General features: G+C 45.0%; 1 protein-coding gene across 5 annotated transcripts in view; it reads right to left on the reverse strand.

The window, feature by feature from the left end:
* The window catches only part of CD226 (CD226 molecule), a 90,383-nt gene that overhangs the window by 29,250 nt on the left and 42,340 nt on the right, over positions 1–18,793 (reverse strand). For 3 of the 5 annotated variants that reach the window (XM_078435155.2, XM_078435154.2, XM_078435153.2), the window contains 2 exons: positions 11,934–12,029; positions 2,084–2,431 (listed from right to left, as the gene is read on the reverse strand). In XM_078435155.2, the coding sequence (XP_078291281.1) occupies positions 2,084–2,431; positions 11,934–12,029 (444 nt within the window). Of the gene's footprint in view, positions 1–1,165; positions 1,951–2,083; positions 2,432–11,933; positions 12,030–18,793 lie in introns of those variants that run through there. The other 2 variants (XM_078435157.2, XM_078435156.2) reach the window with 2 other exon arrangements.

Genomic DNA, 18,793 nt, shown 5'->3' on the forward strand with positions numbered 1-18,793 from the left:
TTCTTCAGGTTTAAAAAACATTTCTGTAATACAAGTTTTTTTAAGGTAAGAAATATTTTGTATTTGTGCCTGAAGGAATGGAGTCAACATTTAAAATGAAGAAACTGTTAATATTTCTCTCCCACATATTCCATCAACCCTCCTTTGCATCAAGTTCTCTTTTGTTAATGTTTATTTTGAGAGAGGGGGTGGGGGACAGGGCGATGGTGAGGCACAGAGAGAGACAGTGGGACAGAATCCCAAGCAGACTCAGCATTACCAACACAGAGCCTGACACAGGGCTCGATCTCATGGATGGTGAGATCATGACCCGAGCAGAAATCAAGAGTCAGACGCTCAACGGACAGAGCCACCCAGGTGCTCCTGCATCAGGTTCTAAGAACAAGCTCTGCCTCGCCCACAGCCCTCACTGTTATCAGAGAAGCAAAGAAGTTTCCATGTGGTCCAAGGTGATTATGAGAAAGTGCTGTCCTTTGGCAAATGTCCTCCTCGGCACACAGAGCTGCTGTAGTGGCAGCACTGGAGGCTGCTGTGTGTACAAACTCTGTTCTTCTTCTTTTCCAACGCAGGAATAAACAGCAGTCTGCAGTATAAGCAGAGTCTATAAAGGGACAGCCAAATAAATCCCAGGGAACCTTGGCTCTAAAAGTCTCCACATAAGCCAAGGCACATGAGCTGGCTGGAAGCACATGAAAGAAAGGGAGTGGGAAGGGAAGGGAAGGGAAGGGAAGGGAAGGGAAGAGAAGGAAAGGAAAGGAAAGGAAAGGAAAGGAAAGGAAAGGAAAGGAAAGGAAAGGAAAGGAAAGGAAAGGAAAGGAATGAAAGGAAGGAGGAAGGAAAGGAAAGGAAAGGAAAGGAAAGGAAAGGAAAGGAAGGAGGGACGGAGGGAGGAAGGAAAGAAGGAAGGAAGGAAGGAAGGAAGGAAGGAAGGAAGGAAGGAAGGAAAGAAAGAAGGAAGGAAGGAAGGAAGGAAGGAAGGAAGGAAAGGAAAGGAAGGAAAGGAAGGAGGAAGAAAAGGAAAGGAAAGGAAAGGAAAGGAAAGGAAAGGAAAGGAAAGGTGAAATACAATTTCTGTCATCAGCAAAAATAATTTTTTCTGACATGTTCCTCTGCTATGAAACTCGCCCAGAGGCATAACTGAGAGAGCCTGAGAGGAGGTAAACGCTGCCCTCCATCCAGACTTCTATGTAGGCCTCTCTGTATTTGTACTTCAGGAAGTGAAAAGTCACTTTTTCTTACTCTCACACAGGTTTTGTAGGGCCTGCAGCTTAAAAAATGAGGGCCTCATTACGACACAGGAGACAGATTACTAATACAAAAGAGTATTTGTAGTATAGAGGAAGAGGTCCTAAGGCTAGTCTGTTGCTGCTCTGAGGGCTGAAAACAATGGAAGGAATTAAAGCTCCGAGCTGGCAAAGTAGTAACATTGTGAAACATTTATCAAATTCCACTCAACACTGACTCAGCAAATACCAATCCAACACCATTTTGTTACTGCGGAGGACACAGAGGATTTAGAAACGTAGTCACCACCATGATAAAGTTGTAATGCAGTTGGAAAAAACATAAAAGTTATACAAACCGAGACTTGCAGTACTTTTCCGACTTACTAATTTTTTCTTTTAATTTCAGGAATGTGGCAGATCGAGAAATTGGAAAGGTTTGTGATCGTTAAATCTGTAATTGATGGACTCACAAGGTAAAGAAAAAGCAAATACTGAGATTCAAAAACTGACATTTACCGAAACTCAATCATTAAAAAATATTTTGGGGGCGCCTGGGTGGCTCAGTCGGTTAAGCATCTGACTTCGGCTCAGGTCATGGTCTCACGGTCCGTGAGTTCGAGCCCCGCGTCGGGCTCTGTGCTGACAGCTCAGAGCCTGGAGCCTGCTTCGGATTCTGTGTCTCCCTCTCTAGGTCTCCTCTCCCACTCATGCTCTATCTCTGTCTCTCAAACATGAATAAATGCAAAAAAAATTTTTTTTAATATTTTGAACAACAGTCATGACAAAGACAACAGAAACCAATCCAGTGGTTGGCCTTCTCCAGTTTTAACACTTGAAGACATGCATCACGTACTTACCATCAGTTACAGTCAACCTCCTCACAAAGGTTTCATTTTCTCCTGTTCTGGCACTAAAACCACAGCGGTAGAGTCCTGAGTCAGAGACCACGGCCTGGGGCATGGTGATGAAGGTGCTGGTCATTCCCGGACTACAGTCACTCGACATCCATCTTTGGTACTTTGAAGTATAAATTTTCCCTTGGGACAAGTTGCAGCTGGTCAAGAGGTCAATCTGATGGGGCTGGATCTTCTCCCAGGTAATTTGTTGGACTGGCCACTTTGTTGGAAGCTCACAGGAGAGTGTGATATTTTTTCCAGGTTCTGAGACCGTGTGGCTATTTGATGGCACAGCTATCTCGAAATCATCTGAAAACAAGAAGCAAATGATTACACTTAGGACCTCAGATTTTGGGGTGTGAAGGTGCAAGCTACCCTTAAAGTTCTATCAAAAGTAATGGCAATGTTCTTTAACAGTTTCATCAACTATAAATGATATCTTTAGGACACATTTTTTGTAAGAAAAAGACTTTTGAAAGAGGCTAGTAAATAAATAAAAAGGAGGATATTCTTGTTCACACATATTCCCTTAAGTTTTACGTGGTTAACCATATAACAAGAAACACAATAAAAACCACTAGTGCTTTCCTCGGCAGCGATCTTACCAAGAGGCTGAATTTCACAAGACTATTCTGCAGAAATGCTGGGCTGGTGACTCCAACACTGTATCCAGATTGTAGTCATGCTAAGATTTTAATGGTCATTGAAAAGATGACCATTGAATAAATACATGCATAAAGGTTTTTTTTCAGATATATAAATATAATATATATATTTTCCAGATATGTCTTATGCATACATAGAGTAAGGGTCCACATGGGATTTAAATTCCTGGGTACCAAGGAAGTCCTTCAATATTTCTTCCTTCCACCATAGCTGAAATACCCAGCAGAGCACTCAGCAAATATTCACCAGATATCGAAATCAGTAGTTCTGGGCTACCTTCTTGACTACCAGTTGTAAGAGACAAGAGGAGAGGAGAGGAGAGGAGAGGAGAGGAGAGGGGAGGGGAGGGGAGGGGAGGGGAGGGGAGGGGAGGGGAGGGGAGGGGAGAAAAGGAAGTGGGGGCACCTGGGTGGCTCAGTTGCTTGAGCATCTGACTCTTGATTTTTGATTTCTAATCCCGGGTCATGGGATTGAGCCCCATATTGGGCTCCACACTGAGTGTGGAGCCTGCTTAGGGTTCTCTCTCTCTCCCTCTGCCCCTCTCCCTCACTTGCCCTCACTCTCTCTCAAAAAAGAAACAAAAGAAAAGAGGAACAGGAAAGGAGAGGAGAAACCACACTTGAAAGAAGATATTGAGTCTAAAACACAGTAAGATTTGCTGTCCATATTAAACTAGAATACTTTGTCTATAACAGTTTCATTTCCACCAAAAGGTAGCTTCTTTTCTTCAACAAGTGGTTCCATGCGTCAAAATGTTGTTGAAAAGAGAAAACCACACAGCATTCCAGTTTTTCAATTTGTAATCATACAACTGTTTATCAGAGTTAACACTTTACCCACATAATAAGCACACAGTAAGTAGCATGTTATCTCTAAGTAAAAAGCCACCACAAGAATGGGGGGGGGGGGGGAGAAATGGGAGAAAATTCACAAGCAATGGGAAAAACAAGGGGCGCCTGGGTGGCACAGTTGGTTAAGCATCCGAGTTTGGCTCAGGTCATGATCTCACAGTCCGTGAGTTCGAGCCCCACATGGGGCTTTGAGCTGACAGCTCAGAGCCTGGAGCTACTTGGGATTCTGTGTCCCCCTAGCTCTCTGCTCCTCCCCCGTTTGCACTCTTTCAAAACTGAGTAAACGTTAAAAAAGGTTTTTTTTTTAGTTTTTAAAAAAAGAAATGGGAAAAATAAGGAACTAAAAGCTTAAAGCAAACAAACGAGAAACTAAAATGAAATTAAGATGGACAAGCAGTGACGAGAAAAGGGAAAGAAATGAGAGGTAATATAAATAAAAGGACAAGCACATGGTGCTGGGAAAATATCAAGAACATAAAAGAAATGAGAAGAAAGAAAAAGGGACACATTTTTCCGTGAGGCGTGCGAGACCATGGGGAAACAGAGGCAGGCCCGCCCTGTGCTCTTCTATTATCTGTCTTCGGTGCAGACACGCCTGCCATCCGGTTGTCTTCCTTTGTGGCACCTCCCTCCACCCATCTCGGGAGCTTCATCTGCCCGTGTGACCACAGCTGCTCTCAGGAAGCGACCCTTGTAATGCTGACTTGGGTACAAAGGGGGATCCGCCCTGAGGGGTGTCTACACTTGTACAAAGGACAGATCCACAGAGCAATGAAGGCCATCTCCGATGCTGACCAGCCAGGTCTCAGGGGCTGGTGGAGCTGTCGTTGAAGGAGCCCGGAAGTTTCCAGAGCCCAGGCTCTGCGTAAAGACCCACCTGTCAGTAGACACGGACGGGGCTCAGCCTCACAGGCCCCGCTCAGAGGCAGGTGGTGCTGAAGCACAGAGTAACCTCCAGCTAACCTGTCCTGGCCACCGGAGTCGCTGGTTGGTGGCGGGTGAAAACTGAGACTCACGAGAGGTCTGCGGAACTCCCCTTGTCTCCTGTGCTCTTTGCTGCTTGTCACCTAATCCTCCAGCATGGCACATGTAAGGCGACAGGAAATGACCCTGAAAACAATTACCCGAAAACCCCGCACACAAGAGGACCCCGGCGTCCTGATGTGCTTGGAACTAGAAAGCACGTCTACTTGAAATAGGGATCAAAATGCTGTCGTTAATAGGGAAGATTCAAATCTTAATAATAGAATGAAAATAATGAACACCAGTTAACTTTATATTTCTATTCGGTTATGTATTAATTCTCAGCATAAACCGAGAATAGACCACAGTTTGTTCTGTTTAAAAGACTATTTTTTAGAGCAGGGTTAGGGTTACAATAAAACTGAGAGAAAGGTAGAGATTTCCAATATACTTCCTCCCTCCTCCCACACACCGCATCCCCATTATCAACATCCCCTACCAGAATGATACATTTTTTACCAAATATGAACCTATGTTGTCACATCATAATCACCTAGAGTCCATAGTTTATACTGGAGTTCACTTTCGGTGTTGTACATCCTGTGAGTTTGGACAAATGTATAAGGACACGTGTCCACCATTATGTCATCTGGAGTATTTTCACATCTCTAAAAATCCTCTGTGGTCTGTCTATTTAACCCTCCCTCCCCTCAACCCTTGCCAACCACTGATCGTTTTACTGCCTCCATAGTTTAGCCTTTTCTAGAATGTCATATAGTTGGAACCATATGGAATGTAGCCTTTTCAGATTGGTTTCTTTCACAGAGTAATAAGCATTTAAGATTTCCCCACATGCTGGGGCACCTGGGTGGCTCAGTCGTTTAAGCATCCAACTTCGGCTCAGGTCATGACCTCACTGGCATTGGGCTCTGTACTGACAGGTCAGAACCTGAAACCTGCTTCAGATTCTGGATTCTGTGCCTCCCTCTCTCTCCACCCCTCCCTTACTCTTGCTCTCTCTCTCTCTCTCTCAAAAATAAATGGATATTAAAAAAAAAGTTAAGATTCTTCCATGTGTTTTCATGGTTTGATAGCTCATTTCCTTTTGGGATTGAAGACTATTCCATCGTCTGGATGGACCACAGCTTATTTATCCATTCACCTCCTGAAGGACATCTTAGTTGCTTCTGAGTTTGGGCAACTATGAATAAAGCTGCTGTAAACAACCATGTGCAAGAGTTAGTGTGGACATAAGTTTTAAATTCCTCTGGGCAAATGTCAAGAAGCCTGATTGCTGGATTGTATGCTAAGACACTGACAAGCTGCCTTCCAACTGGCTGCCCCATCTTACACGCCCACCAGCAACGAATGAGACCTCCCTCCCTGTCACGCTCTCACCAGCGCTGGCTGTTATCAGGGCACAGGATTTCGTCTGTTCTAATAAATTGATCTGTGTGTTGTTTTTATGTGATTTAACCACAAAATAATATGATGAGAGATTCTCTGTACTGTGTATATGATTTTTCTGACAGGATAGATTATTTTTCAATTTATCTCAGTGCTTCATCGCCTTTTCCAAGTACCACTCGATGCCTGGGTACCCAGACACTTCAGGGTATGCTGGTGCCTCGTACGACTGCCCCAGGCCACCATCGCATCTGTGGCCGCTAATCTCTTCTCCTTCACCACCCTCAGTAGGTAGTGGCCCTGTGTGCAGTTTGAACAGCACTACAATATCACTCATCAATTTCACAAGACCCTTACTCTGTTCACTATAAGCTTCAGAAAGAATCCCAGACCTTTGGTATAGACCTTTATACACCACTCTATACTTGGGACCTAGAACAGTACTTGGCATAGAGCAGAGAAGTCAGTAAATAATTTTTGAATAAAGAAACTGACTTATAATTCCATCTTGCAGCCAATATGCAGGGTGTACCTACTGATTGGGGGGAGGGGAAGTTACCTCCATAAAACCTCTCAGAGTGAGAAATGTGCTCGAAATCATATGTGTAATCCCTGAATGAATTAACTGTTCCAGGCAATGACCATCAATGTCTGCAAATTCACAAAAGACCATTCATGTCTCCATGATGCCACGTTGGGGGCAGTCGCCTCCCCCAAATAATCCAGTCTGACTCTGCTCAAGCCTCTACACCTAACCACCAATTTACAGAACTACAAAGAGCAGAGAAACGTGTCAAATGACCCCTTGGCAAGCAATCCATGGAAAGAGGACAAACACGAAACTCCTCAGCTCCCAATAGGATCTCCCCGATCCCTGAAAACCAAGTTTGGAACCTGTGGTGCTGTCCAATCCTCCTCTCTTCTCCTCTATTCATTCAAAATTCCGGAAGGAATTCACTGCTCCCGACTCTGCCTCCTTTCTCCTGGTTCCACACACCAAGGCACATCCTCCAACAGTGAAAGCCACGCCTGTTCCTGACCCTGAGTACTAGATGCTACGTCCTCCTGGACACTCTTTGCCTTCTGTGACCCTGCACGTTTCTGTTGTCCTCTCTCCTTTCCGACCTTCCTCCATAGACTTATTCAGGGTCCTTTTTTTCTCTGCTGGTCTTTTAAAACGTTGTTCTCCCCCAAGATTCCAACACTTGTCCCCCTCCACTCTCCCTCCCTGGTGATCTCCTGCCTTGCAATTTTCAACCACGTCGTATGTGCAGGGTCCAAATCCACAGCCTCTGCTCTCGGTCAGACCTCTCTCCAGGGTTTCTAAAGCACAAGACAATAACTTGCTCTTATGATGTTTAAAATAGGCTAAAAATTAAACAGCCAGAATTGCCCCAAGCTATCTGCAGGAGTACTACCATTACTCGAGCTAATTAGAAGAGATAACGGTGGTAACTTCACATATTCCCAACTGTGCCTAGAGTACGCATGTCCTCAATAGAGAAGTTTTCTACAAACTCTCAAATATAAAGGATCCATTTAAATGCAACATAAGGGGTGCCTGGGTGGCTCAGTAGGCTAAGTGTCCAACTCTTGATTTCTGCTCAGATCATGATCTCAGTTTGTGAGGTCGAAACCCACATTGGACACTGTGCCGACAGTATGGAGCCTGCTTGGGATCCTCTCTCTCTCCCGCGCTCTCTGTTCTTCCCCTGCTTGTGTTCTCTGTCTCTGTCTCTCTCTCTCAAAATATATAAACTTTAAAAAAAAATTAGATGCAAAGTAAAATGTCTACTACTTGATGACTAAGGAAGTATTTAAAGTGATCTGAGACAAAGGTCTAAAAAATCTGCAAGCACTCGTTAAGGGATTACAACCTCAAAGTTCTTCTCAAAGAAAATATAAAATTTTATTACTGTGTAGGGTGACAGCTGCTAACTAGACTTACTGAAGTCATCATTTCTTCATATATCTATCAAATTGTTGGGTCGTACACCTGAAATGAATAGCGTGTTATATTTTACCTCAATAATACATAAATACATTTTTTTAAAATAAAGAAAAATTGGGGGCAGGGGGAAGTAGGCAAAAGAAATAGACACGCAAAGTCCCAGCTGAAGCAGGCAGAGCGGTCAGGAGAGCAGAGAAATGGCACTTTGGCAGCTCACGGGGCAGGCGGGGCAGGAGAGGGGCTGAGGTTCCCAAGTGGGGCTCTGCCCCCCTCACAGCTCTGCCCCGTGACAGACAAAAACCCGCAAAGGCAGACGTGGTGGGTGCTGAGCTGCCCTGTCGAGCAGCTTCAGGCAGAACAGAAACAGGAGCCATCAGCCTGGACCAGGCTGCGCCCAGGACACCCCTGACCGCCCCTGAACTCCCTGCCCCGCGATCGTTTCAAGTGCAGACGGCAACGAGAGTCGTGGGGATGGCATTTCTCTAAAAAGCTGGAAATGCACCCAGGTGATGTTTGGGGTGGGGCGGGGGGAAGGGTTGAACTGTGTCTCCCCCCACCCCACCCCCAGAAAAAATTCATAGATTGCCATCCTGACTGCAGCACCTCAGCATGTGATCTTATTTGGGAGCAGGGTCACTGCAGAGGTAATTAGTTAAGATGAGGTCACACCACAGCGGGGCGGGCCCCTCATCCCACATGACAGGTGTCCTTCTAAAAGGGCCGACTGCACACTGGCATGCACACAGGGAGAACATCGTTTGGAGATGAAGGCGGAGATCAAGGTACGGTGTCCACAAAGCGAGGAATGCCAACGATGGCAGAAGACCCCCAGAAGTGAGGAGAGAGGCCCGGGGCAGACTCCCCACCCCCCGCCAGCCTCAGAAGGAGCCACCACTGCAGATAACACGGTCTCCGGCTTCCAGCTCCAGACCACTTCTGCTGCTCAAACCACCCAGCCTGCGGTCTCTTGTCCGGACAGTTCTAGCAAACTAACACGGGGGTGGGGCGAGGTGGGGAGGGGGGAAAAGACTTCATCAGGCTGGCATTTCCGATACAATCATCTGGATCTTACCAGGACCTATCAGAAGCAGCAAGGCCACCCAGTGAGGGAAATCAGCGATCTTCACAAGCCCCCTCCACACTCTTGCCATTTCCTGTCCTTCATTTAAAGTGCAGATAAAAGGTAGAGGAAGCGAAGGAGATAAAAATAAGCTAAGAGATTGCTTGGCTGAAAAGCACCGATAAAGAATGAAAGCTGTGCTGAGAGATAAAAACACAACCTGACAAACCTGTCCTGGAGTCAGGCCAAGCAAGGCTAATTGTTTCAACGAAAGAAGGAACTAGAATTGGGCAAACAATCCTGGGCGGCAAATCAGAGATTCAGCCCAGAAGATACATATTGAGGGAGGGTTTGCAGGGCGTCCAAAGGGAAGCTGTGAGGCCCCTGTCTGGGCACCAAAGAAAGAAACACTTGCAACTCCAGCCTGGATGGATTTGGGATTCAAATCCCCTTGGGATTCAAAGCACCTGCTGAGGCCAAAGCACCCCTCTACCCGCCACCCGACCTCAGGCTATCCCCCCAGTAGCTTCATGGAAACCCCCCCGCCAACACCAACCTGAAGATTGAGAATGTCTGTCTAAAGGGTCACCATGGACCCTCATATGTAAATTTTGCTCACAGGCTTTATTCATGAAAAAGTAAATTTCAATCTCTCTGTCATGACACCATGAGAACTATGCTTTTTTGAAGTCACTGCCATGAGGTTTGTTGAAGTACACAAAAAAGTTTTACTTCTGAGCATCTCTGCAGTTCCTCCCAAGCAGAAAAATAAATGACTCATGGGTGTATAAGAATTTTAAATAGTATAGTTCGGAGGTCTTGTAAAACCAAAAGATGACAATACAACCCAGGACCATTGGCTTGTTTTCTACCAAAAGGTTAGCAGGTGACCTCACTGACTTGGAAATTTAATGTAAGACTTTCTGCATGGCAGAGTTTTACAGGAAAAGAATCAAAAGATTAACATCAACCCTAATCATGTCCTGCTAGATAGAGAATAGATTGTGTTAGTGAATTGTCACTAAGGACTACATTAAGCATTTTGTTTCACATACTTGGAACATTTTCAACATATTTTTTAAAGTATTTTATTTTATTTTATTTTATTTTATTTTATTTTATTTTATTTTTGAGAGAGAGATACAGAGTAAGCAGGAGAGGGGCAGAGAGAGGGAGACAGAGAATCCCAAGCATGCTCTGCCATGTCAGTGCAGAGCCCAATGAGGGGCTCGAACCCACCAAGCTGAGCCGAAACCAACTGTCACATGATTAACCAACTGAGCCATCCAGGTGCCCCTTCAACATATTTTAAAGGCAAAATATATACCTCAGATGAGACTTTACTGTGTGCCAGCATTGAAGGCGTGACATGTGCTGACACATTTAGTCCCCAACACCGAGGACCCCGAGGTAGGTCGCCCAGCGGCAGGGGGCAGAGAAGGGAGCCCCTTCCAGGGAGGAGGCTCAGGCACCTGCCCCTAAACCACGGTGGCCATCCTACCCCTATCCCGATGGGGTGCTCCACCTGATGGAGCTTTCCCTCCTACCTGCAACCGGGCAGGATTCCACAGAGGCGAAAGAGCCGCCCTGGAAACCCTTGTTCCTAAATATCTTATTTTATGATGCCTTCAATCCTATAATTAGAAATCAATTTCTTTACTTGTCCTTGTTAAAATGCACATAACAACCTCAGCTCCTGGCAGGCACCGGCACATTAGTGTGAAATCGTCCATTAGATTGCTTTCCGAGTGAAAGGAAAGGAAGCAGGTTCCCACAGGCGAGTGGCCAGGAACAGACCGGCTGTGGCAGAAATGACTGAGAGGCGCCAGGAGCCAGCCTTGTCACAGGTCACCATGCTCCCCAGGAGCACAGGAGCAGGGGCGGTGTCTTCAAGGGCAGGGGTGGGTGGGAGACTTGAGCAGGAAGACAGATTACACACAGGAGGCCATGAAATGTTACCTCTTTGGCCATTCACTCGTTCACTCATTCACTCACTCATTCACTCCTTCAACAAAAATCCTATTGATGTAAAGACAAAGAAGGTAAAGGTTCGAGTTGGTGGAGAGACACATAACCAGGTCATTGCACGAACAGAGCCCCACGTCCCCAGAAACTCTGGGATGGAAAGGTGTGAGTTTGGTTCCCAGCCAACTAAATAAAAGCCGTGCTGTTGGCTGACTCTGGGCTCAGCGAGGTTTGTCAAAGGGTCTCGACCAAATACAGTTATTTGCCCAAAGAAAATCTGCAGGGAAGACCAAACACAAGATATTCGAGTAGCTAAATGAGCTTTGTGCATTTAAAGCATCGACTCCATGTCCGACTTCCTTCTTTCTACGCTTTCTGCCCATGTCACTGTTTCTTACAGTATCGCCCTCATTACGTTTCATTTATATTTCCGGTTGGTCCGGTTGGTTTTGTGGAGAACAGGTAAGCAGGATTTCTGATGAATGGCATATGAAAAATGACTAAGAAGCAATTGATACGAGGCTAAAAATGCTAAAAATGGGGGGAACCCCCACCACGCATCATAGACACATTACAGAAACACATATATGAGAACATACCTGCTTCAACCTCCACAGAAAGGAAAGATATGATAAAATTAAGTGAATTGTAAAAACAAGCTTTTAAACACGCTGCTCGCAAAATTGGGTTTCATAATTTTTACCACTGTGATTCCTAACCAATTAAAATTACTCTAAAACACCGGAAAGCAATTTCTGTCAGTTCTGCAGACAAAGACATGACCTATGAGACAGAAGACATTCTATATAAGGAAAGGGGAAGGTGTGATACCCTAGGCCCCGCATTTCAGAAATCTCAATAGCGACAGCATTCAGAGAAAGTGAGCTCAAAATTCACTCTTACAGTTCTCTTTTGAAAACGTCTGAATATGAGCCCGATTTTACTTACCAAAATATCTTATGCTGTCCTGACTGTGGTTAAGAAAGGCTAGGATTTCTGGGGGAGAGGGGCTTATACTCTCAGGCAACCGATGTGTTGTTGTGCCTGTTAAGGGATAAAGGCCAGTGATGAATGGGGAGAACTGAAAGACCAGGTCCTTTGCTTGAGTCTCTCTGAGCAATAGCTCCACAATGTAGGGCACTCTGGGAGGTTGAGAGCGGGGGTACTTGACATGGACACTGACAAATGCTTTCAGGGTTCCATGTACACCCCCTGGGATTCCTCTGCTTTGGGGGCACACCAACGCTGCCTCCTGAAGAGCCATCACCTGCTGCTATGCTTGGTGAGGCTCAGTGCAGGCCTGGGACCTACATACCCAGAGGGGCCCTTGCCCAGTGATTGACAGGAGTGGGGGTCTTCAGAGCCTCTGCCCGGTGAGCTCAAGTTAACATCCCTGGACTTTGCCTGGTGTCCTTTCTGTCCAGTTCCGGCTCCCCTAATGGACTTTCCTGGGAACACTTCCCAACACATCCCTTTCACATTTATCCTCCTCTCCGTGACTCCTGAGGAACACAACCTAAAGCAGACACAGTTCCGGAACTTTACCGATATTACTTGGAACCTAGAATTTGAACTTAGACCAGAGCACCCGGAGGTGGCGTCCAGAACTTCTGTGGTAACAGTGCTCTCTCTTACTCCATCTTTCCTTCAAGGCCCTGCTGGCCAGCCTGTCTCACAGCATCTGCCCCACCAGCCCACAGCAGCCCTAGGCCACGGGGTCCCACAGCTCTTACTCTTCCCACGTCTAACTGTGCATAACAAATCACTACACTCACAAAATAGGAACTGCCGTGTTTTCTATCTTGCTTCTCTCAATTATGCCGAGCTCCTTGGAGGCAGAAATAATTTTTAAAATATTCATTTGTAGCTTGTTAGTCCCCCATGCTCCAAAAGTTCTCAAGGTAACTGTACCATGTCATGAACTGTACTTATTTTAATCTCTGGAAACACCTTAAATTATATCTTGCACATATTCGATGATCAATAAATACTTGCTGATACATTTATCTCATCTGTAGGAGGTTAAGCACTGTAGCAGAGAAATCTGCACAACAGAATGACTTTGAATGTTTATTTATTTTTTGAGAGAGAGACAGAGAGCGACTTGGGGAGAGGCACAGAGAGAGAGGGAGACACAGAATCTGAAGTAGGCTCCAGGCTCTGAGCTGTCCGCACACAGCCTGATATGGGGCTTGAACTCACGGACCTTGAGATCATGACCTGGGCCGAAGTCAGACGCTTAACCCACAGAGCCACCCAGGTGCCCCCAGAATGACTTTGAAACCAAATAGAATGAAAATGCAAGACTCACTCACTATGTATTTCCCTATGTTTCTTCATCTGGGCCATCAAAATAGCTGCCCAACTCTGACTCTTGCCCTTTCTCCCGCCAACGCACACCGCATCCAAAACTATGGAGCTACAATTCAACTCTGGTCATGCCACATCTCTGTTTTAAAAGGTTCAGAGGTTTCCCATTGCCGCTATAGGACGAAGTCCACATTCTTCACTTAAATCCTTTATGATTTTACCCCTGCCTTTGCCCCCAGTCTCATCTCCTACTAGAATCTACTATATACTCTAGTGTCCCTCAAAACAGGACTCACATTTATGATCTTACATCAGCCATCTCCTCTTCTGGATTGCCTCATATACTCCTTTCACTCCAGTCCAGGAAAATCACGACTTATCCCATAAAACTCAACTGTGACACCACTCCCTTGGAGGAAATATTTTCTGACTCATCCTAAGGTAGGCTAACCACTCCCTCTTCTGTTTTACTTCTATACCTTCTATTGTGTTGTCTTTTATTTGCTGTCATTTCTCCCTGCCCTGGGAAACTCTCAATGCCTCGAACATGGCATGTCTTCAATATATCTGATCTCAGCACAAAGCCAGGTACCTTCAGTTGCTCAATAAATACCGTGGAGGAAATTGAGAACCTGTCTCTGAAGATGATACCATATTATAAATTCAGTGGATGATTCCAGGAGCCTAAAAGTCATATTTTCCAGTCTAGATCCTACATGAGTTTGGGTCTTTATTCCCACGTTTGCCAAACGCAAGCACCCCCAGGACCTGTTCCTCCGGGCACAAGCCTTGAGGACCAGCCAGCACTGCAATATTTACGGCTTTAATATCTTCTCTCCAAAGAGCTCCAGGTGCTTTTCACACCACAGCAAGATCAACAATATTTCTCCCAACCTCTAAGGTAGGAGAGGCTGAAATTTTTTAGTTCAAACTATAATGAAGTTAAAGTGAAAAATGGGACAATACCGAAAAACCAGTGTGTATGTGGCTCTTGACAGGGATTGCTATATAATCATGGGATTTGCCAGATAAGCAAACAGTCCAGAACAGAGACACAAAGAGCTGGTAGAATGAGGGAACACATAGTGCCCATGTCAGTTTGCTGGGATTTTTTTGTTGTTTTTTTAACTTTTTTAATGTTTGTTTATTTTTGAGAGTGAGAAAGACAGATGAGGCATGAGTCGGGGAGGGAGGGCAGAGAGAGAGGGAGACCCAGAATCCTAAGCAGGATCCAGGCTCCAAGCCATCAGCCCAGAGCCCAACACAGGGCTTGAACTCATGAACCGTGAGATCATGACCTGAGCTGAAGTTGGACACTTAACTGATTGGGCTACCCAGGTGCCCCAATTTATTGTGATTTAAGAGGCATTTGGGGGGTGCCTGGGTGGCTCAGTCAGTTGAGCATCCAACTCTTGATTTAGGCTCAGATCATGATCTCACAGTTTGTGAGCTCAAGCCCCACATCAGACTCTGTGCTGACAGCGTGGAGCCTGCTTAGGATTCTCTCTCCCTCTCTCTTGCCCCTCCCCTGCTCCCTCTCTCTCTCTCCCTCTCTCTCTGTCTCTCTCCTCCCTCTCCCTCAAAATAAATAAATATTTTTAAAAATAATAAAAGAAAAGAAAATTTGGGACATACAAATAAAAAATAGGTATGGCGACAGAAGGAGATAATAATGTATTCATTCAGCATTCAGTGTGTGCTCTTTTTAAAAAAAATTTTTTAATGTTTATTTATTTTTAAGAGACAGAGCACACACAAGTAGGGAAGAGGCAGAGAGAGGGAGACACAGAATCTGAAGCAGGCTCCAGGCTCTGAGCTGTCAGCACAGAGCCCGGTGTGGGGCTTGAACCCACAAACTGTGAGATCATGACCTGAGCCGAAGTCAGGTGTTCAACCAACTGAGCCACCCAGGTGCCCCTGGTGGGTGCTCCAAGTCAGAGGAAATGCATACAGATCAATCCTAGAAAACAATAATTTTTTAACAGTTAAATTCGCTGGTTTCTTACAACTAGAATAAGATACTGCCAGACCTAAATGACACTCACCTCGGGGGGCAGAGACCTTTAGTACTAGCAACCAGGTGCTGGTGCGTGCTCCTCTGGGGATGTGCCATTGTGGCTGGCCCAGCGTCCTCCGGCAACATCTGACCTGGGTCTGTTAGGGCACCCTCCTTGCCTCCACCCCATGACCTTTCCAAAAGCAATTTGTGTGTGTGTGTGTGTGTGTGTGTGTGTGTGTGTGTAGTGGGGAACTTCCCAGGAAGACAGCAGGGTGCAGTTGGTGGCTTCCAGTGTGTGGGGAGTACAGGTGTATCCTGATGGAGGGGCAGGGAGAGGATGAACTCGGAGTCACTGAGCATTGGGGTGGGTCAGAGAACACCTGAATCAGGCCCCAGACGCTGCTGCTGTGGCCGCTGCCATGAGCCGGATCTCAGGAATTCTGAGGGGGACAGGGAGCTCTGGGAGAGAAATGCCCAGCTGCCCTGAGTCCTGGAAGCCCCGCACCCCAGACTCGTCAGCAAGAAGTCTGGTTCAGGCCACAAGCCACCTATTAAACAAAGCCCAATTCCCCACTGGCCTCTAACACCCCACCCCTCAGAGTCACAGCATGGTGGCACATCCCATCGGGGCCCTGTGGCAGCGACGTGAACTTCTCGCAAGGAATCTGAAGCCCTAGTCAATGTCTGCCAAGGTCCAAGGCCACAGCAACCTGATCATGCAGCTCCAGCACACATCCTGGGTTGCTCCTCCGCAGCTACAGATTGTCTACAATGTGTCCCCAGGAGCCTATCCTACCTGTTCCTGGAGCCCCAGGGCATCGTTCTCTCTTCTGGACCCAGCCCAACTGCCTACACCCTATGATGGGGGAGCTGGCCCTCCACCCAAGCCCCCCCTCCGTGGGGAAAAAGGAGAGATCTGGAGAATATCAAGGATATTGTAGAAAGAAAAAGGAACTTGGAACATTTTAGAGAATAGATTGGCAGAGCTTTGAAAACAAAACAAGTCCTTGATTGAGGAGATAAATATGCTTAAAGGATTTATTATTGTCACAGGTCACAGATCGGATCATTTTGCCATTTGAAGTTTCTCATTTCTCAAAATAGGACAAAATAGGAAAAGGACTAGCTTGGCCACAACTAGAAAAGGAAACAAACTTTATCTTCTAAAGTAGAAAACTTTAGAGAGCAATTAATGAAGAATCTCATTAATTTATGTTTATGTATTACAGTGCAAATATTTTTAAAAAACTAGAACACCTCACAGCAGAATTGGTAAACCAGTATCTAGCTCTTACAGTGATCTGTCATTTACTATTAAATTTCAAGCATGGGATGAGTTCCATCAGCAGTTGAGAAAGACGTGGGCTTGGTGCCTTTGCCAGCACAGATCTCCTGGGCAGGGGCAGATGCTGTGAACAGAATGCTTCTCCCAGGGCTCAGGTGTCCTAGTCAAATGCTCAGCCTACACATCATCACACAAGGGACTGGCCCAAGGGAAAGAGAAGAAATCTCAGACAAGCTAAGAGAGCTAGCAGATTATAGACAGGAAGAGAAGGGGAAGAAGGAAGGTCTCTCATCAAAGTGTAGGAAGAAGAAATTGGCATTGCCTACCAATGCCAATGAATTCCTATCACTCTTAATGAAGTTTTTGGAAACAAAGTGAGTTGAGGGAAACACCTCACTGCTGTTAGAGACACTTCCCAACTTGGGAAAGCAGCCTCATTGTGACTATATTTTCTTAGCATTATTTCAGAACAACGATCAAAAGTGTCCATTATTTATAAAACTGTCCAAGAGTTTGATCTATAAATATCAGGGCAGGAGGTAAGAGTCCTCTGGTTCTGAAATCCTGCCTTTCTACAACAATAATCCATCCAATACATGCCATGAGGCTCTTAGTGTGCTATGTGCGCACCTGCTAATAAGCCTTGAGAGCAACTGTGTCCCCTAGACAGCCGGGGAGTCTGATGAGGTCTCCTTCTACCTCATATTAATGCCATTGTCAATGACGGGAAGAACCAGAGGAGCTTAATTCAAGTTCATTGTTACTACAAGAAATGAAGCTCACAATGTACACCCTACATCAATATATTGGTGTTCATGGACCCAGGGAAAAACATTTCTTTTCTGATTTTGAGTTGAACCTGTGGTTGACAATTTCTGGCAAGAGCTCTGTCAGTCTCGTTTCCTCGCTGAGGAGCGTCAGATTTCAGTAATGCTGCCGGGTCCTGTATATCGCTCTTTTAGAAAAGCATTTCTATTGAAAGAAATTGGAAAAAGAAGGAAGGGCAAGACAGATTCGACTTTTGGCCCTTCTTCTAATTGAGAATGACAACCAAGACCATTTCAGATGCATTCAGCTGTTATTCTGTGACCCCCAATAAAACAGAAATGCTCTGAAGAAACTAAGACACAAATAACTATCAGCTGATGACCTACTATATTTAAGACAATGTTTTGAGTCCTGGGCCAAAACCTAATTAGCCTCAAGGGAATTACAATTAATAATTCAAGAGGTTCTGCCTCACCTGAAAGTAAATCGGTATAAGAAAATGTGCACAAAGTACTTCTGAACTATTTTAGCTTACCCTGACCTTTTTAGGAATTCTATTCTTGTTCAGTTTAAGTCGAGGGAAGATTTCACTTTGAGGTATTAGAACTTCACTAGTAGCTGTTCATTTTGAATATGGTATCATTTTTGACAAGGCTACTCAGGGTGACCAAGTCTTCAAGAAACGTGTACTCATGCTTCATGGTGACTCCTAAATGGAGGCGAACACATTTGTCTTCTCACATACTGGTGCTTCAACATTTATAAATTAAAATACAGGCTACCTTACTGTAAATTGCTTTCTTGCTATTTGTCCTTTAAGTTACACTTAGAGCATTATATTTATGTTTTGAAATTGTCTCTGTAGGTAGTTTTCCTCATCTATGAATATAATTTCAAAATAGTCAGATTTATAAAGTACTTATTATGAAAGAGAACACTGGATCTGATGGGATTCAGAATCACTGCTACTTGTTTAATATATTAGTAGTGGAGTGAGTACAAATATACAGAAATGTGTAGACATCTCAGTAAACGGCCAAAGAGCCTATATGATGTATTTTAGTCTAACAAATGAATCCAATGTTAATGTCACTGACCAGAGACCCCTGGGTGCTTTCTCTTGTGCTGGAGATCTCCACTTACCAGAATTCATCTGAGGACAACATTAAACATGTAAACACTGAAAGCAAAGATGAAATAGAAAAAAGAAAATTCTTTTTCAGATTATGCTTAGTTCCCAAATACATGGTTTGAAGCAAGATCAGAAAGAACTTAGATAAATACGCTTCTTAGGAATTTGTATGTCCTATTGCTGCTGCCATTTTTTTAATGCAGAGACTAATTGAAATGGTTACTTTAAAAATATTTATACTCCACCGTTGCCATTCTCTCTGGCTTTTTATCTTGCTGTAAATCCTTTCTCTAAGTTAGGGATGATTTCCATTT

This window comes from Panthera onca, chromosome D3 (genome assembly GCF_046562875.1).
Source record: "Panthera onca isolate mPanOnc1 chromosome D3, mPanOnc1 haplotype 2, whole genome shotgun sequence".
Lineage (NCBI taxonomy): Eukaryota > Metazoa > Chordata > Mammalia > Carnivora > Felidae > Panthera > Panthera onca.